This window comes from Carassius gibelio, chromosome A9 (genome assembly GCF_023724105.1).
Source record: "Carassius gibelio isolate Cgi1373 ecotype wild population from Czech Republic chromosome A9, carGib1.2-hapl.c, whole genome shotgun sequence".
Classification (NCBI taxonomy): Eukaryota; Metazoa; Chordata; class Actinopteri; order Cypriniformes; family Cyprinidae; genus Carassius; species Carassius gibelio.
In genome coordinates, this window is record NC_068379.1 from 10,944,490 (window position 1) to 10,965,842 (window position 21,353).

The following is a 21,353-nucleotide window of genomic DNA, read 5'->3' on the forward strand; positions in this document are numbered from 1 at the left end:
TTGGGGGCTCAGTGACTTGCTCAAGGGCACCTAAGTCGTGGTATTGAAGGTGGAGAGAGAGAGCTGTACATGCACTCCCCCAACCTACAATTCCTGCCGACCCAAGACTCGAACTCACAACCTTTCGATTGCAAGTCTGACTCTAACCATTAGGCCACAACTTCCCACAGATGGTGTTACACCAGCCTGTACGAAAACATGTGCTAACCAGCTGGCCCCCATCTTTTCACAGATCTTCAACAGATCTCTGGAGTTGTGTGAAGTGCCGTCCTGCTTCAAATGCCACCATCATCTGTTTGTGGACTTTAGTTAGGCTTTTAACACCATCATCCCAACAGCCCTCCAGACCCAACTGTCCCAGCTCTCCGTTCCTAGCTCTATTTGTCAGGGGATCACCAGCTTTCTGACAGATATTTAGTGAGACTGTGGAAATTCATGTCAAACAGCTGCTCCACCAAATCTGGTCCCCCTCAGGGATGTGTTCTCTCCCAAATGCTCTTCTCACTGTACACCAACGACTGCACCTCTAAAAGACCCTTCTGTCAAGCTCCTGTGTGTGTATTAGCTGCAGGTGTGCAATCATTCCCAGGTATGAGGCAGGATGGGAATTGGAGTTCTGTATGAGTTCTGAGTGGAGTGGCCATGAACTTCAGTAGAGGGCACTCAACTCAGAACTCATTTAGCTGACGATCGGGACAAGAGGTACATTAAATGTGCAAAATTTAAACATAAAAATATACAACTAGGAAGTACACAGAATTTGTAAAACTTTCAGTTGTATTTTTTATTTGCCTGGAAGACTAGTCTGTCCACTGTGTCTGGCTTTAATAGGTAGATTAAATGTGCAAAATGTAAACAAAAATATACAACTTCTAGCTAGCTAGGACACTATATTACTACCTGCGCTAAAAGCACGCTCTGAGGGTGAGCTGGTGGCAAGAATACACAGGTAATGTTTTGCCTCAACGTTTGACTAGCCTGCTGTTCTGTGAGATCAGATGTTGCAGCAGACTTAGTGTAGGACTTCTTGAAAAAGCTGCCCAGTGTCATCTTCTGCTATTTGGCTGGTGTTGCAGCAGCACCATCACCTTTGCACTCCCAGAAGCCTTGTTGGCCTTGGTGAGCTCTGAGTCATCAGCTAAAGGTTTCAAGACCTCCTCATTGAAAAGATGCAGTACAGGTTTCAGGTACGACACACTCACATATTCTTCACCAGAAAGGGCATCAGTGAAATCAGCAATTGGGTTTAGAGCCTTGCACACAGACTCCAGAACGTCAGTGTCCTGCCATGAGGGAGCCAAATGCCTTAATTTAATAATCAGCTGATAAATCTTTTGCAATGGCCTTCTCCTGTTTTAGCACTCTTGCTATCATGGCACGGCGGGACCCCCACCTGGTGGGTGAATCTGTGATCAACTTGAGAAGGAAAAAGCACTGACCACATTTTTGCACACATCCATGGCTCTTTGGATTCTCTGGTCTCTCACATTCCCCTCTGATGACGAAGAAAACAATATAGGCACATGTTTAGAATCTTTAAAAGGCAAAGATGATTATAAAAATTACTTGTTTGTGATGATAAATTATAATGTTATGGGATTTTCAATCAACGAGAAACTACATTAAGACCACACACACTAGAGTTGTCTTATCTTACAAATCTGAGTTAAATAAAGGCTAGTTCACACTGCCCAAATAAAACTGACATAATGGCTTAAGCGTGCCATGACAACTTCAATGCCAGCAGAAACATAACTGAATAAAAATATAACGAATTATGAGAAGTTATCACTTTAAACCTCTGTCTTCACAGAAAAGTCTTTGTCACGAGAATGGCAAAGAAACTGCTTTTGTACATATATATGGACCAGAATGAACTCAAAAAGACTCATGAATGAATCAGTCCATCGCATCACTCCATATTCATTTATGTGTAACCCACACATTTGACTACCATGTTATAATCACTTATTGTGTATGTTTTTTTTTAATAACTATGGCATAGCTTAACGATTTATAATTGTGTTTGGTATGCGTGTGATCGAATCTTCTTGCTTGAATTAGCCCTGACAATAATTTATTTGTCCCATGTATCGTATTCGTGTTATAGGAATCATGTCCAAAATTAGACCCTGCCAGAGCAGGAAAATTCGGACCACATGCTTGGTAAGATAAACATATGATTTATGATACCCCCCGAGCCAAGACAATATCTTATTGGTCAAGACAACATTTGAGGTGTGGCCAACAGGCCACTTTAAATACTTTTGGACACCATGAAATCTTGCTTTTAGTTCTAGCCTTGCTTGTGCTATCAGTCATGCTTTTTAGTCTCCAGCTTTTAGTCGGCTTTTAGTCTCTGCTATTAGTCATGCCTGCTCTTAGCTTTTAGCTTGTATCTTTGCTACCTAGCTTTAGCTTTTAGCTTCTAGCCATGCTGTTTAGTCATCATTGTTCTTTGAGCGCGGTTCTGCGTGCTTCAGCCTGCACGCCTGCTGCTACTTAGCCACGATGAGAAGGAACACAACCTAGTCTCGTCAAACTTTATTTCTTTTCTTTTCCGTTTGAGAGTTTCGTGTTCTGAGTTAATTTTTGTAACGTCCAGTCTCCGACGCCTGACCTCGGGTGCCCGTTCAACTTCAACCAGCGCACACGACTCTGCACCTTCAGCCAACGCCCAACATCCACGGGCTTCCCAAGACGTCACTTCAGCGACTGAACTTCCAGCCAATCAACGACCTCGGGATAGCCCTTTCACCGAGGCTCCTTCTTCACAGGAGACGCAAGTAACGTTACCTCCAGACTGTGACCTTTGCTGGTGTATCTAATATAATTTTAACCTCATTGAGGAACTCAATGCGAGCGCTAATTACGTGATTGATGGTTGTTCATGTCTATGCAATTTAACGTATTGCTGTAAACTTGGGATTCCATATTTTCATTCTCTTAAACTCATCTTTTCCTAACTTTCGATCTTCCTGCAACTTGTGTGAATGTGTGAGTGCGTGCGTTTATGTGTTAGATTAGTTTATGTCTTAAATGTATCTAATAAAGCCGTATTCATATTGAAAAGAGAAGTATCTTGTGTTTTGTGCTTACAAATTAATGTCTTAAACTGCCAGTCTTGTTACCATGCTAATTGATAGTGTTTCAGTTTGATAGTTTGGATATTAGTATTCAGTGCAGATTTGATGTTAAACGGCTTGTTCACTGAATCGCAGGGCGTTCACTGACCAGCCGTGAAACAGTGATTCTGTTCAAGTTCCCTTTTAAATCTTAAATGATTCCCTTTGAGCTAAATTGACCTGTTTCCCTTACAGTAGCTATCAGCTAACTAGTGATAAGCGCATACAATACTCGGCAGCCTGAAGGTGTCTGAGTGAGTGTTTACATAGTGAATGTAATCAGCATATTCAGCAGTGTGTGTGAGATCAGTGCCTTCAGCTGTGTGTGCAATTAGTGCAATGGGTGATGGGAACTGTAGTCCGGGTTGAAGTGCAACAGTGGCTGTAGTGCCGGAGTCCATGTAGTGAGCGGGTGACCTCTGGTGGTGAATGGATGGAAGTTCATATACCAGATTCGTGACATAGCCAACCCCTCCACCCCCCCCCCCCCCCCCCCATGAAAATCGTTGGTGACTTGACTTGGTTCCTGAGGATCAACTGTGACTTGACTTAGTTCACCGAGGTTAATGGTGACTTGACTTTGCTCATGAAGACCATTGGTGACCTGACCTTGCTCATGAAGATCGTGGTGACTTGACTTTGCTCATGAAAATCGTTGGTGACTTGACTTGTCTCTGGACGGTCAGCGGTGACTTGACCCATCTCTGGATGGTCAACGGTGACCTGACTAGACTCCGGGAGACCAACAGGGACCTGATCAACGGTGACCTGACTTAACTCTGGAAAGTTGACGGGGACCTGATCAACGGTGACCTGACTAGGTTGTGTGAAATCAACGGGGACCTGATCAACGGTGACCTGACTAGGTTCTGTGAAATCAACGGGGACCTGATCAACGGTGACCTGACTAGGTTATGTGAAATCAACGGGGACCTGATCAACGGTGACCTGACTAGGTTCTGTGAAATCAACGGGGACCTGATCAACGGTGACCTGACTTGACTCTGGAAAGTTGACGGTGACTAGCCCTGGCTCTGGAGGGTCACCTATGACTAGCCCTGGCTCTGGAGGGTCATCTGTGACTTGCCCTGGCTCTGGAGGGTCATCGGTGACTAGCCCTGGCTCTGGAGGGTCATCGGTGACTAGCCCTGGCTCTGGAGGGTCATCGGTGACTAGCCCTGACTCTGAAGGGTCCACGAGCACCTGACTCGACTCTGGAAAGTCAACCGGAACCTGACTGGACTGTGGAGGGTCAACCGGAACCTGACTCGACTCTGGAGGGTCCACTGGAGCCTGACTCGACTCTGGAGGGTCCACTGGGAACTGACTCGACTCTGGAGGGTCCACTGGGAACTGACTCGACTCTGGAGGGTCCACTGGGAACTGACTCGACTCTGGAAAGTCAATGGGCACCTAACTTGACTTTGGACTGCCTGTAGAGACGTGAGACGCCTCGGCTTCGGGCACCGCCTCTGGAACGGCCTCGGGCACAGCCTCGGCCACAACTCTTGTATATAGCCCTCCAGGAGACGTGCGGATCCATATGCAAGGCTTTTATTGACATGACATGGTCAGAAACGGGCATAGATCAGGTGATGGCAAACAGGCGTGTAGAAGGAAAGGCTAGAGCAGTCCGAGAAACAAGCAAGGGTCAGTCCACGGCAAACGTAATCCAGCAGGGTGAGACAAGAGGGATAATCGAGGTACAAGCAAGGTCCAGGCAGGGGCAAACAGTATCCAAACAGGGCTAAACAAGAGAGGTAATCCGAGGTAATCCGAGGTAATCCGAGGCAATCATACAAAGAAGAGAACACAGGGAAACAGGCAAGGCAGGACTAAGAGTAAACTTAAACCTCAAAAAAGCAGGCTCTGTAGGGTAGCTATTAGCTAACTAGTGATAAGCGCATACAATACTCGGCAGCCTGAAGGTGTCTGAGTGAGTGTTTATATAGTGAATGTAATCAGCATATTCAGCAGTGTGTGTGAGATCAGTGCCTTCAGCTGTGTGTAAAATTAGTGCAATGGGTGATGGGAACTGTAGTCTGGGGTGAAGTGCAACAGTGGCTGTAGTGCCGGAGTCCATGTAGTGAGCGGGTGACCTCTGGTGGTGAATGGATGGAAGTTCATATACCAGATTCGTGACAGTAGAAAATATTTCTTACAGTTTTCTGTCGTACAAGACAACAAAGATAAAAAGGCAACATCCCAAGTCATGTCAAGTCTGTTTTTGTTTGCACAATTCGAACAACTATAATGACAACAAATAGCTTTTCCAGTGAGTGGCTGCCACATCAGAAGATGGGAAAGCCTTCTTACATAGCAGGTTCTTTGAACCTATTAAATCAGCTAAATTTATTTATTTATTTATAGTAATAATAGGTGGATCTTGAATGTAAAATGTCTCAGATGTTTTTAATTATTATTAATGACTTGGAAACATTTAATTGCAACTGCATGTACTAAATATATACAGAAGTTCTCACAGAAACATATAAATTGTGAGCCAGTGTGGATGCAAATACAGCTACTTGACATTTTCTTTTTCACCAACAGTTGGCCTATGAGGCTTGGGTGGCAGGCTACAAGGCAGCCCTGAGAGACCATGAACGTCAAGACCAAGAAGAGGTCAAAGTCAAAAGACAGTTGCACAGACAAGAGGGTACAGTTTCTGAACTATATTTGCATGGAATATTGTGCTTGATTTTAGGTATTTTTAATTCCTTTATATATTTTACAGTTTACTCTGTGAATTCACTATATTCACTATATATCCATTTCAGGAAATCTTTGGACTATTATTTGAGGCTGCATTTTCCCTTCCCTGAAATCTCTCTCTCTCTCTCTCTCTCTCTCTCTCTCTCTCTCTCTCTCTCTCTCACTCTCTGTCTCTTTTTAATATTAAAACATATAGGGGGAAAAAATTTATATCCTGATAGGGGGCCATAATAAACTTCTTATCTTTATCCTAGGTAATATCTGTTGAATGTATTTTTTAAGTATTATTATTATTATTATTATTATTATTATTATTATTAATTAAACATTTGTATTATAGAGGCAAATCCTAACTTGATATAACAATTATCTAAAACTGGCAACTCAAGCAGTAGAATACAATCGCGTGTTCTTTTCTGAGGAATTCATAAACTAAATATGCAGTTCAAGACAGTTTAGGTAAAAGCATCTGTAAATATGAATTTAAACCTGGAATTGGCCATAAATTCCTTTCCAGGGAGCTCTATTGATTTTTACATAATGGGCTAGTTGCATATCTCCGCCATCTTGGATTTCCGGTCTTGCGAGTGTGTGCATACATATTTCCGGTTGTGCTAAACGTCAGTGCAGAGAACCGGAGAAGTCAAAATATTACCTTCTATATGTTTACAGGATTTATAATATCACTTCAAATGCAAATAAGATATACACTGCTATTATTACTATACTATAAATGTTAACTGAGCCAGTGGATTTGAAACTTGTGTATGTTTGGGTCTGGTGAATGGATTAAATACACTAATGTTCACTACTGTCCACAAGATGGAAGTTGAACTCATGGTGTGTATACACAGCTACATAATGTATTTTCATCTTACCAAATAGGCTATGTGAATGTACAAATTAATTATTTCTCGAAAATGTTTGCATTATTTTTATTTCTTAAATATTTACCTTGTGAGACGTGGGCTGCGATTTATCTTCAGAAGTATCCATTTCTCAATTGTACACATCAGTCTGTTTCAATGTTATTTTCAAAACATATTTTATTATTTTACACAGTAAAAAATACATGACTAATTTTTAAATCTGTTTAATCTGATTATTAACGCAAAATAATAACAATATACATGACTGCTAGTAGACAGATAATGATTTATGCTGCAGATCTTTCACAAAACAAATGAACATAGATAAAAACACACATGAATGCAAACAACGATCTTTTATTTAATGCAAACCTACCATAATTATATTACGTTTAATTGTACAGTTAGTTATAAATTATGTTATCAAATAAAGTTAATAAAACATGCTTTATCAGAAATCTCTGTGCGTCTTGTTTAACAGTCAGAAACATTGATCTTACATAACAGTTAGAACAAAACCAGCTCTTCGAAAATGAAAAGTATTGCATATTTGAGTGGTTTGTGTTTGAAAGAAGAAATCCCTGCGGACCTGACCTGACGCTGATCCGCATAATCAACAGAAGAATAAAGCAATCTCCGCGTTGTATCTTGATGAATTTCCAAACAAGAGGTACGCAAAATGTAGGGAGGATGTTTCCCCAAGTTTCTGATATACCACTATCGGCTGTTAAATTTGAATATAATTTAAATAATTAATTATATACATCTAGCCAAGTTTCGTATGTAAGTTTCCCTTACAGTCAATGCCAGCGTCGCAAGACCGGAAGTAAGTATGCACACACTCGCGTCGCTGAAGCTCACTGGCGCCATCTTGTGCACCTAGCCCATACCATGTATCGCATTTATAAAGTTTTCCTTTCATCTTTGAAAAGTTTTGCGTACAGATGATCACACTCTTTAAAACAACCCCATTCATCCACTGCTTGGGTGTGTGTTTACGGTGTGTGTGTGCACTTTGGACGAGATAAATGCAAACCACTAATTCTGATTATGGGTCACCATACTTGGTCACATCAAATCACTTACTATTTCCCACTGTAAAAACCTTCGTAGTCACAGGAAGGAGCAGGGCTGTGCACAGACCTTTTGAGGGGCATGTGCTGAAACTGAAAAAGAGCACCCCCCTCCCTTTTTTTATATCAATTATATATATTCTCTTTTTTAGTTATTCTGATTGGTTTTATAAGCTTATTTGTATGATTTGGTTTACATGATTATGAATGACATTGAGAAGAGGGGAAGCTGAGCAATGAGTCAATTATTTTTGACAAACTTTTTTGACCATACCGTGCCATACCGTTACTATAACATATCCAACATGTATCTGCCTACCTGGCAAAAATTTTATACTGTGGTGGACCAGGGATGTTGGTTTCTTGAAGGTCTCTTATTCACTACACTTTCCCTAAATTAAGCCAGCAATGAAAAAATACATAAAAATAGTGTGAAAAGTACAGTTGCAGTGAAAAGCATTTCTGAAGGATCACGTGACACTGAAGAGTACTGAACTGGAGTAATGATGCTGAAATTCAGCTTTGATCACAAAAATAAATTACATTTTAAAATATATTCAAATAGAAAACAGTTATTTAAAATTGTAAAAATATTACACAATATTACTGTTTTTGCTGTATTTTGGATCAAATAAATGAAGCCTTGGAATGAATCATGAATTACATTCTGCATGATAAAATATAAAGATTTCACTGTGATCTTCTGTAATTTTATTTTATGTTATGATTTTCCGATGGCAAATTGTATGTTGTTGTATTACTTATCAATATATTTAGTTTTTGACCAGTGAATGTTTGCAAATGTGAATTTTTTTTGTCCGTCATTAAAACGGCAACGGCGCCTGCCGCTGTTGGGATCACATTACATTTTCATCTACAGGTTACAAACTAGTTTTTGTAGCTATATAGACGGAGCGCACAGTTTTTCCTGTGGTAAAATGCATTTGGCCAAAATCGCATTTTATTAAAGATTAAATGCTACTATATGCACAGGGTATTTAAGTGTTGGCTATGTATTGGCTATGACTAGCTTAGATGGCAAATTCTAGCCCTCTCTCTCAGGCGACGTCCCACATGTCTCAGTCAGTGAGTCAGTCAGACATCAAATAAATAAAATATGAGCCTTTATAGACATAGTGTTTAGTAGTACTTATTCAAACAACAAGATATTTATTTACCCTTCGGAAAACTTTGTTCAGCTCAGTTGTTGTCTACTGTACTGCGTGTTGAATCAATGAATATTGAGGGGGCGGAGTTATCAGCTTACTGACAGCTTGAGGATCGAATAAGATTTATACAAGCTCGTTTTAAGAACTTTCATTTGCTAAATATTTGTAAAACAGACAGACAGACGTAAAGGGTGACCAATAGCATTGATAAAAAAAAATAAAAATAAAAAACACCACCAAAAAAAGGGCACTTCGGAGTGTAAGGGCAAAAAGGGCATGTGCTCTGCACAGGTTGAGGCCTACCTGTGCACGTCCCTGGGAAGGAGGCAGGAAGCGGCGACAATTTTAATGATACTTTAATAACCAAATAAACACAAAACAGCGTGTAAGCCCCTCAAGGAAAAGACTTCTGCGCATGAACAAAAACCAAAACACAAAATAAAGCCCAGGCATTGTCCTCTCTCGTCCTCCACTGTCGTAACTCCTCCTTTATCCTTCCGGATCTCCTCTGTGGGACTCGAGACCGGTGAGTGGCGCAGGTATCACTCATTTCCCATCACTCCACTGCCCCACTCTCGTCAAGTCTCTTTTATTTATATAGCACTTTAAACAAAATACATTGTGTCAAAGAAACTGAACAACATTCATTAGGAAAACTGTGTCAGTAATGCAAGGAATACAAGGAACCAAAATTCCAATGGTGACAAAATGGAGAAAAAACCTTGGGAGAAACCAGACTCAGTTGAGGGGCCGGTTCTCCTCAAACCAGACGAAACCAGCAGTTCAATTCCAGGCTGCAGCAAAGTCTGATTGTGCAGAAGAATCATCTGTTTTTTGTGGTCTTGTTCCGGTGGTTTTCTGAGACAAGGTCTTTACAGGGGATCTGTATCTGCTCTAGTTGTCATGGTCTCCGCTGTCTTTTTAGGGCTGTAGGGGTCCTTTCTAGGTGTTGATCCACCATCTGATCTGGATACAGATCTGGTGGCTACGGTGACATCAGAATGAGAGAGAAACAGACTAATAAGCAATATTTTAAAATCTATACGATGTTTTATAAGGAGCCAGTGCAGTGTTGACAGGACCGGGCTAATATGGGCTTACTTCCTGGTTCTAGTAAGAACTCTTGTTGTTACATTTTTTACTTTAGCAGTAAGAAATTACTCGTCATCCAGTTTTTTATATCAACTATGCATTCCAATACTTTTTCAAATTGGTGTGTTTAACCGGGCTGCAAAGAAATATAGAGCGAAGTATCATCAGCATAACAGTGAAAGCTAACACCATGTTTCCTAATGATATCTCCCAAGGGTAAGATGTAAAGTGTGAAGAGTAGTGGACCTAGTACTGAGCCTTGAGGTACTACATACTGCACTTGTGATCGATATGATACCTTTTCATTCGCTGCTACCAATTGATGGCGGTCATATAAATACGATTTAAACTGTGCTAATGCACTTCCATTCATGCCAACAAAGTGTTATAGTCTGTGCAAAAGAATGTTGTGGTCAATAGTGTTGAATTCAGCACTAAGATCCAATAGCACTAATAGAGAGATACAACCACAATCAGATGATACAGTCTAAATACTGACTGGAAATCCTCACAGATACCATTTTTCTCTAAGAAGGAATATAATTGTGAGGATACTACCTTTTCTAGTATCTTGGACAGAAAATGGAGATTTGAGATTGGTCTATAATTAACTAGTTCTTTGGGGTCAAATTGTGTTTTTTGATGAGAGGCTTAATAACAGCCAGTTTGAAGGTTTTGGGTACATATCCTAATGATAATGAGGAATGAATAATAGTCAGAAGAGGATCTATGACGTCTGGAGGTACCACTTTTAGGAACTTTTTAGTGGAACTTTCAGGCGATCTATAGTGCACTGTCTAATGCGATACTGTAGCTGACGGCTGAATGGTTACAATTTTATCTCTAATAGTATTGATTTTAGAAGTAAAATATTTCATAAAGTCATTACTGCTGTGATGTTGGGAAATGTCAACACTTGTTGATGCTTTGTTTTTCGTTAATTTAGCCACTGTATTGAATAAATACCTGGGGTTATGTTTGTTTTCTTCTAAAAGAGAAGAAAATGATTCAGATCTAGCCGTTTTTAATGCTTTTCTGTAGGATAGGTTTCTTTCCCACCAAGCAATGCAAAATACCTCTAGTTTTGTTTTCCTTCAGCTGCGCTTTCCTTTCCAGGCTGCTTTCATTAGGGTGTGAGTATGCTTATTATACCATGGTTTCAGACTGTTTTCCTTAACCTTCCTTAAGCGTAAAGGAGCAACTGTATTTAAAATGCTAGAAAAGAGAGAGTCCATAGAGGTTTTGGATATGCTAAGGAATTCAGATACATCAGGGAGATTACTTACAAAGCAGTCTTTTGTGGTAGAAGTGATGGTTCTACCATACTTGTAACAAGAAGTAGAATTTTGGCTATATGAACAAAACTAAATAATGATCTGAGATATCATCACTTCATCACATAATTTCAACACCATCAACATTAATTCCATGTGACAGTATTTAATCTAGAGTATCAGTTCAAATGTCTATAAATGCTGATCCCAATGCATCTTTTTAATTTTGTTCCAGAGCATATTAGAGGGGACCAGTGCATCTTACAGTGTCTGACATTGTGCTTGCAAGTTCACACACCTCTTTAATGTTATTTTTAGTAATCTCAGACTGACGAAGTCGAACATCATTAGCACCGGCATGAATAATAATCTTACTCCATTTACGTTTAGCATTAGCCAGCACTTTTAAATTTGCCAAGATATCAGGCACTCTGGCTCCCAGTAAACATTTGATTATGGTGGCTGGTGTCTCTATATTCACATTTCGTACAATAGAATCGCCAATAGCTAGAGCACATTCATCAGGTTTGATGCCGTATCTAGAGCCCTAACATTCTTACTGTCCTCAATTAAAGTTTGGATGCGTGTCTCTAATTCTGAAATATTCTCTGTCAGCCTAACGATTTCCCTGCTTTTACCACATGTGAATCCCTCATCAGTGACAGAGATATATAAACTGTACATGTGACAAGAGGTGCAAATAACAATAGCAGGAGAAGCCATTACTCACCATGCTTGATTAAATATTCTTACCACAGTTATTTGATGAACCTGTGAAAAACTGGAGAGAGAGAGAGAGAGAGGAGAGAAGAAAAGAAAACAGTGATAGGTACGAATGAAAACATTAATTTCAATTTTATTTGTATAGCGCATTTACAACAGTCCCCAGGCTGGCCAAAGTGGTTTACAGAAGAGCAAAAGTATCACACATACATGGAAAATATACCAGACACAAATTTAAAACCATCCATTTAAAAATGTAGCATATCACTTTAGTCAATACGCTAAAGACAATACTTAAATTACTTAAAAATAAACAAGGACGGGGCCAGTCTAATCTCTAAAGGTAGGGTATTTCTAGAGATTTTGGATAGAGAAACTGTTTAATTTTAGACAGTAAACGAAGCTGATAGAAACTGGATCCAATAACAGAGGAGATATGTCTATCAAATTTTAAATGTTGGTCAATAATAATACCTAGGTTCTGCACCGTGAGGATTTAAAAACGGATAAACTTTCTAGCTCAGGGCTTGTAAACTAAAGCCGCGTTTCCACCGCAGGAACTTTACCCAGGAACTAGGGACTTTGGCCTGGTACTTGGTGTGTTTCCACCGCAGGAACCAGGAACTAAATAAAGTTCCGGGTAAAAAAATGCCCCTCAGAAAGTCCCTGCTGGCGAGGTGGTACTTTTTCAAAGTTCCGGAACTTTCGGGGGCGGGACTTTGGCGCTAAACATTCTGATAGTTCACGCAGCATTGGTTGAGTTCAACCACCATTTATTCGGATCAACATTTTCAAAATATTACTGTTATTGTGTCATGAAATGTAATTTTAAAAGTATTTCAGGCGAGAATGTAGTTGTTTAAAACTCAAATCTGTGGTTTATTTATAAAGACAGTGCCTATTTAAATTTGCGCTTCGCCGATCTCAGAGACGGTAAGCTCCACTCGATCAGCGGGAGCTCAGTCCTCATGTATCCGCAGAGAGCAGCCTCTCCTGGGATAGACCTTCTGATATGTGCCGCTGGCTCTGATGTCTCTTCAGTGGTTAAACATAAAATATAATTCAGCTGCGGGGTAAATCTAACAGGTTTTCTTTGGTCTGTATTCAATTTATCTATATGTTAAAATGAAAATAAAAAAGGCAAGTCTATATAATATTTCGTTTCATTGCAATGGCTGTATATATACACATATCCCTGAACAAAGTACATTTCTGCAGCTGTTATTATGTTTAAATGAAAACGAAAGGAGGCAGTGGTATTTTATATCCTATTTAGTTTTATTGTAAATATACTGAGGGGAAAATAACAGTAGCCAAAGCAATCTGAGTTCACGCAGCATTGGTTGAGTTCAAACACCATTTATTTGGATCATTTTCAAATATTACTGTTATTGTGTCATGAAATGTAATTTTAAAAGTATTTCAGGCCAGAATGTAGTTGTTTAAAACTCTAATCTATGGTTTATTTATAAAGACAGCGCCTATTTAAAAATGTATTTCGCCGATCTCGTAGACGGTAAGCTCCACTCGATCAGCGGGAGCTCAGTCCTCATGTATCCGCAGAGAGCAGCCTCATCTCGGACAGATCTTCTGATATGTGCCGCTGGCTCTGATGTCTCTTTAGTGGTTAAACATAACATAATTCAGCTGCGGGGTAAATCTAACAGGTTTTCTTTGGTCTGTATTCAATTTATCTATATGTTAAAATGAAAATAAAATATTATAATATAATATTATAAATATAATATTTCGTTTCATTGTAATGGCTGCATATACACATATCCCTGAACTAAGTACATTTCTGCAGCTGTTATTATGCTTAAATGAAACCAAAGGAGGCAGTGGTATTTTATATCCTATTTTGTTTTATTGTAAATATACAGAGAGGAAAATTACAGGATTCGCGTAGTCGCTGACATCACACTCCCCAGTCGAATGCACGAAGTCAGAACTAACTACCAATGATGCACGTCCAAAATCAGCGTACCTTTTTTTTTTTTTTTTTTTTTTTTTTTTTTTAAATCAGCGCTACTTTGTATTGAGAAACGCGCAGACCTACGTCATCAGTCTATTTGCCTAATCTACCCGGTACTTTACACCGTGGTGGAAACGCAGAAAGCAACGGGTCTGGGGGGAAAAAAGTTCCTGGGAAAAAAAGTTCCTGGTACAAATGTTCCGGGTAATTTCGGTGGAAACGCGGCATAAGAGTTCTCATTTGGACCGAAAACAATTACCTCGGTCTTGTCCTCATTTAAGAAGAGGAAATTTTGGGCTATCGTAATTTGTGGCTATATTGCCAACCAGTTCAGTGAGCTGTATAAAATCCTTAATGGATTACAGAGGACGGTAAATCACCACTAGACATACAGGACCATTCCAGTCCAAGTGAAGAAACTGAGCTTCAAAGCTGGAAAAGGCTGTTCCACTGACCAATCGACAGCATGCAGAAAGAGAGTTCTTTAGAATTGATTAGTTAAAAAAATGTACAGACAGCTGGGTTCAGATTAGAAAAAAGTGTTATATCACCAACCTTTATCCAGGAATCCATGATAAACATAAAATCCAAGTTGTGAGCTGAGAAAAAGTCATTTTAGTAAGAAGGTCTTATTCCTTTTCCTATTTGGAGCCTAAACTCTGGAATAACCTACATTGTTCGGGAGGCAGACACATTCTTGCAGTTTAACTCTATTATTTCTATTGGATCTTAGTGCTGCGTTTGACATAATTGGCCACAACATTCTTTTTCATAGACTTGAACACTTTGTTGCCATTAATGGAAGTGCATTAGCATGATTTAAATCATACTTATATGACCGCCATCAGTTCGTAGCAGTGAATGAAGAGGTATCATATCGATCACAAGTGCAGTATGGAGTACCTCAAGGCTCATTCTAGGGCCGCTACTCTTCACACTCTATATGTTACGCTTGGGAGATATCATCAGGAAACATGGTGTTAGCTTTCACTGTTATGCTGATGATACTCAGCTCTATATTTCTTCGTGGCCTGGTGAAACACACCAATTAGAAAATGAATGGAATGCATAGTTGATATATAAAAAAAAAACTGGATGACGCGTAATTACTTACTGCTAAATTCTGAAAAAAACAGAGGTGTTAATTATAAGACCTAAAAACTTTGCATGTAATAACCTAGAAGACTGTCTAAGAGTTGATGGCTGCTCTGTCAATTCTTCTTCATCAGTTAGAAACCTAGGTGTGCTATTTGATCGCAATCTTTCCTTAGAAAGCCACGTTTCTATCATTTGTAAAACTGCATTTTTCCATCTCAAAAATATATCTAAATTACGGCCTATGCTCTCAATGTCAAATGCAGAAATGTTAATCCATGCATTTATGACCTCAAGGTTAGATTATTGTAATGCTTTATTCTGTGGTTGTTCTGCACGCTTCGTAATCAAACTACAGCTAGTCCAAAATGCAGCAGCAAGAGTTCTTACTAGAACCAGGAAGTATGACCATATTAGCCCGGTCCTGAAAATATTGCAAAATATTGCTTATTACTTATAAATCCCTGAATGGTTTATCACCTCAGTATCTGAATGAGCTCCTGTTACATTATAATCCTCCACGTCTGCTGAGTTCTCAAAACAATTTGATAATAGCTACAATATCAAAATCAACTGCGGGCGGCAGATCCTTTTCCTATTTGGCACCTAAACTCTGGAATAACCTACCTAACATTGTTCGGGAGGCAGACACACTCTTGCAGTTTAAATCTAGATTAAAGACCCATCTCTTTAACCTGGCTTACACATAACATACTAATATGCTTTTAATATCCAAATCCGTTAAAGGATTTTTAGGGTGCATTAATTAGGTAAACCGAAACCGGGAACACTTCCCATAACACCCAATGTACTTGCTACATCATTAGAAGAATGGCATCTACGCTAATATTAGTCTGTTTCTCTCTTATTCTGAGATCACCGTAGCCACCAGATCCAGTCTGTATCCAGATCAGAGGGTCACTGCAGTCGCCCGGATCCAGTACGTATCCAGACATGATGGTGGATCAGCACCTAGAAAGGACCTCTACTGCCCTGAAAGACAGTGGAGACCAGGACAACTAGAGCCCCAGATACAGATCTCCTGTAAAGACCTTGTCTCAGAGGACCACCAGGACAAGACCACAGGAAACAGATGATTCTTATGCACAATCGGACATTGCTGCAGCCTGGAATTGAACTGCTGGTTTTGTCTGGTCAGAAGAGAACTGGCCCCCAACTTTCTCCCAAGTTTTTTTTCTCCATTCTGTCACCGATGGAGTTTTGGTTCCTTGCCGCTTTCGCCTCTGGCTTGCTAAAGGCGGGCGTACACGGTACGAATTCGGATGGTCAGAAGATCGTATGTCCACGCACACGGCACGAGTGAGTTTATCTGAAAATCGTACGGACGAGATGATATACGACACGATTTTACAACCTGCGAATTCCAGAAGCAATCGCATGAAGTTGATAGACGCGTTCGACTTGAAGCACCGCTGCATGCACAGAAAGATCACTGTATGACATTAAAGTACCACGAGAGCAATAAGAGAGCACACATATACAATGCATTCGAATCGCTCTCGCGGTACTTTGATGTCATACAGGTGATCATTCTGTGCGTGCAGCGTTGCTTCAAGTGGAACGTGCCTAATATAACTGCTCTCCCTCTCTCATAACTGCATATAAAAAATTGATACGAGCCGTGACTGTTTCCTACACTTACAGGTTATTTTTCAGCAATAGGAAACCGGGACGTTTGGTTACCCTGTGTGTGTGTGTTCTTGTATAGGGTTTATAAATATCTTAAATAGGTATTAAAATGTAAACCTGGTTTGAGAGGACAATTACTGTGCCCTCGTAAACCAAATGGCTTTAAAAAAAATACTATATGGTGTTTAATAGAAATTTTAAACATGCATTTTCCGTGATGGATAGAGGTAGTGTATGGGGATATACAGAATACCGTTACGTTTATGGTGAGTCCCTGTAAACTACATATGCGTGTGTGAGAGAGAGCGCAAGAGAGAACTAAAAAGGCATTGGAATACGTTGCTAGAAACATCATACAGCGCTCGCTGTTCCTGACAGACTTCAGCAAATTTATCCTCCTGGTAAATAGTCCACATTCGCCATGGCGCTGTCGTCTTCGTCTTTCTTCTTCTGTGGTTTTCCTAGTTCGTGATTGGTCAACTTCAGATAAATCAACAAATCGGCTTGTTCAACCGCACAAATGGGACGAATTCAAACCGATAGCTCACAAACTTTTTAGACATGTTTAAAAATGATCGGGAGGTCGGGAAGTGCTCGTAAGCCACTCTGCCCGGCTCGTAATTCATCGCAAATGATACGAGCCGTGACCATACGACAATACGCGATTTCCACACGATTTAAAAAAAATCGCATGCGAACTAGTACGACAGCAAAAATCTTGATTGCAAATTAATGCACAGACACTATTTAAACTGAACAGAGATGACATCACTGAATTCAATGATGAACTGCCTTAAACTGTAATTTTGCATTATTGACGCTGTTTTCCTAATGAATATTGTTCAGCTGCTTGGACGCAATGTATTTTGTTTAAAGCGCTATATAAATAAAGGAGACTTGACTTGACTTACACAGGTGTCATCTTACCAAATCATGACATGCTAATGACAAGCTAACGAGTGCTAATGCAATGCAAGTACACTGCACTCACGGATTTAAAATAAAAGTGATCAAAATTAATCTAATATGATTGATCGATAATATCAGAAATATGAAAAAACTGCTACACGGACGCACGTCCTGATTTTGCCAAGTTCGATGTGTTCCTAGGTCAAGATATTTTGTTGACCCTGGAACAACATTTTACTCCAAAAATATATTCTTAACCATATCCCTACACCTAAACCTAACCTTAACCATGAGTAATCCCTAAAATCAGAGGAAATGATAGATGACACTGATGTACAAGCACCAAACACTGATTTTAAGCATAAACTTCACATAATCTATAAACTGGTGCTTCAAATCTGATTGGTTAATCACAATGTTGTTCCAGGGTCAACAACGATGTTGTCCCAGGAACATGTCTCACTTGGTAAAATCAGGTTCTGCAACAAGGACCTACGATCAAATACAAGAGCAGCAAGGCCAGCAGGAAGCATAAAAAAAACATCCACAAACCCACCCTCTTCAAATCCATTTTGTAGTTGTATATCGACCTCCAGGTCTTTTAGGAGGAGACAACCTATTGGATGTGTTAGATGTGTTACTCTCAAACTTTCCTGAGGATGGTATTTCTCTAGTTATGTTTGGAGACTTCAAAATCCACATACAGTAGACAAATTTAACGCTGCAAACTTCCACACTCTGCTTGCTTTTAATCTCAATCGAGTGTTAACTGTGGCCACTCCCAAATCTGATAACCAGTTGGACCTTATTTACACATGCCACTGCTCAACAGATCATGTGCTGGTTAGTTCACGGCATACCTTGGATCACTTCCTCCTCATTCTTAACCTCAACATTGTTCCTAAAACAACACATACTCCTCCACATGTCACCTTTCAATGCAACCTATGCTCACTCTTGCTCTCTCAGTCACATCTTATGGTTTAAAAAATAACATCTCTCTTTAAACAGTTCTCATCAGTTGATGCAAACAGTGCTACTGACACTCTGTGCTCCACTCTGATGTCTTGTTTAGACACAGTCAGCGCCTTCTCTTCCAGGCCAGCCTATACCACCCCTTCTGCCTCTTGGCTACCTTATATCTGCAAAAACGACTAAATGTTATGTTCTCCAGGATTGTCGATCTAAAACAGGGCTGCAGAAAGGGTGTAGCACAAATAAAAAAAAAAAAAAAAATCTTGGCTAATATCTCCACTGCTAAAAGGACATAATGCCACAAAAAAAAAAAAAAAAAAAAAAAAAAAAAAAATCAATTTGTCTAACTCTTGCATTTTACTTCCTACTTGGCCTCCTCCTCTCGCTTCTTCATCAACTCTAACACCTGATGACTTTGCCACATTCTTCATCAATAAAATTGCAACCATCATTGCACAATTCTCCACACCACAAACTGCCAAACATATCTTTCCAGCAAACATACACTCACTCACAACCTTCTCTCTGCTCTCAGAGGTGGAAGTCTCCAAACTCATCCTTTTCCATCTCATCCCCTTCTAGCCATTTCTTCTTCAGTTGTACCTGCATTCACTCACATCGTTAACACATCCCATCATACTGGTGTTTTTCCCTAAGCATTTAAACAGTCTCGAATAACCCCAGTAATTAAGAAACCTACTGTTAAGCTAGCACTTTATGAAAACTACAGACTGGTATCCCTTCTTCCATTCATTGCAAAAACACTTGACTGAGTTGTGCTCAATGAAGTCTCTGTCTTTCTCACATAAAACATCCTCCTGGACAGCAACAAGTCTGGCTTCCGGAGTGTACATTCAACTTAGACTGCCCTGCTCTTGGTCATTGAAGTCCTAAAACTAACAAGAGCTGCTTCCAATTCTTCCATTCTTATAGCTGCTTTTAAAGGGTTAGTTCACCCAACTATTAAAATTATGTCATTACAGTTTTTTTTCAATCGCTAACAAGCACTTAACCATACTTCAGATACTTTTTCTAAACTCTTAACACAGACTAACACCTACAAAACACAATTGGCCAAATGGATAATTTTCTTCTCAAAAACACATCTCGTTAAATATATACTAAATCTTCATTTCAAAATAGAACACATCTTTCTCTGCACACACCAACTTTACCAAAACACTGGAAATCTGACTCAAAATTAAATTATTCTGTCAAAGAATAACACTTGTTTTCACCTCACAAGTTACATGCAGTCAATCAAAGTACATCAGTTTTCAAAATACTGGCTATTGTTGACATTACAAAAACTGCATAGACTTTTCAGTCTCAGTTTTGCAGGTATTTGCATGCAAAACATGCAATTCACTGTTTTACACTAAATTTCTTGGTTAGGAACTGCATGTCCAAATGTACAGTAATGTTCACATTCAAAAGCATTCCAGTAAAAAGCTATTTTTTTTCCTTTACTGTTTACTGCAGGAGGTACAGTAGAAACACGGTGTGATAGAACAGAAAAGGTTTGACAGTATTGCCTACAGTGAACAAAATATCCATGAAACACATAAGAGCATTCTGAACAAAAAAACAACAACAGCAAAAAGCCCAGAATAAAAAAGGGGGGGTAAAATAAAAACAATCTCTCACTGCTCCTCTCACTGCTCCTCTCACTGCTCCTGCTCCTCTCATTGCTCCTCTCACTGCATCTCTCACTGCTCCTCTCACTGCTCCTGCTCCTCTCACTGCATCTCTCACTGCTCCTCCTCCTCTCACTGCATCTCTCACTGCTCCTCTCACTGCTCCTGCTCCTCTCACTGCTCCTGCTCCTCTCACTGCTCCTCTCACTGCTCCTGCTCCTCTCACTGCATCTCTCACTGCTCCTGCTCCTCTCACTCCATCTCTCACTGCTCCTGCTCCTCTCACTGCTCCTCTCACTGCTCCTGCTCCTCTCACTGCATCTCTCACTGCTCCTGCTCCTCTCACTCCATCTCTCACTGCTCCTGCTCCTCTCATTGCTCCTCTCACTGCATCTCTCACTGCTCCTCTCACTGCTCCTGCTCCTCTCACTGCATCTCTCACTGCTCCTGCTCCTCTCACTCCATCTCTCACTGCTCCTGCTCCTCTCATTGCTCCTCTCACTGCATCTCTTACTGCTCCTCTCACTGCTCCTGCTCCTCTCACTGCTCCTGCTCCTCTCACTGCTCCTCTCACTGCTCCTGCATCTCTCACTGCTCCTGCTCCTCTCATTGCTCCTCTCACTGCTCCTCTCACTGCTCCTGCTCCTCTCACTGCTCCTCTCACTGCTCCTGCATCTCTCACTGCATCTCTCACTGCTCCTGCTCCTCTCATTGCTCCTCTCACTGCTCCTCTCACTGCTCCTCTCACTGCTCCTGCTCCTCTCACTGCTCCTCTCACTGCTCCTGCATCTCTCACTGCTCCTGCTCCTCTCACTGCTCATGCTCCTCTCACTGCTCCTCTCACTGCTCCTGCTCCTCTCACTGCTCATGCTCCTCTCACTGCTCCTCTCACTGCTCCTCTCACTGCTCCTGCTCCTCTCACTGCTCATGCTCCTCTCACTGCTCCTGCTCCTCTCACTGCTCCTGCATCTCTCACTGCATCTCTCACTGCTCCTGCTCCTCTCACTGCACCTCTCACTGGGCCTGCTCTTCTCCCTGGGCCCCTTGCTCTTACTCTTCCTCGTCCATACAT

General features: G+C 40.5%; 1 protein-coding gene across 1 annotated transcript in view; it reads left to right on the forward strand.

The window, feature by feature from the left end:
• The window catches only part of si:dkey-11f4.7 (piezo-type mechanosensitive ion channel component 2), a 293,659-nt gene that overhangs the window by 201,143 nt on the left and 71,163 nt on the right, over positions 1-21,353 (forward strand). Inside the window, 1 exon segment of the mRNA XM_052605318.1 lies at positions 5,679-5,784. Within this exon segment, the coding sequence (XP_052461278.1) occupies positions 5,679-5,784 (106 nt within the window).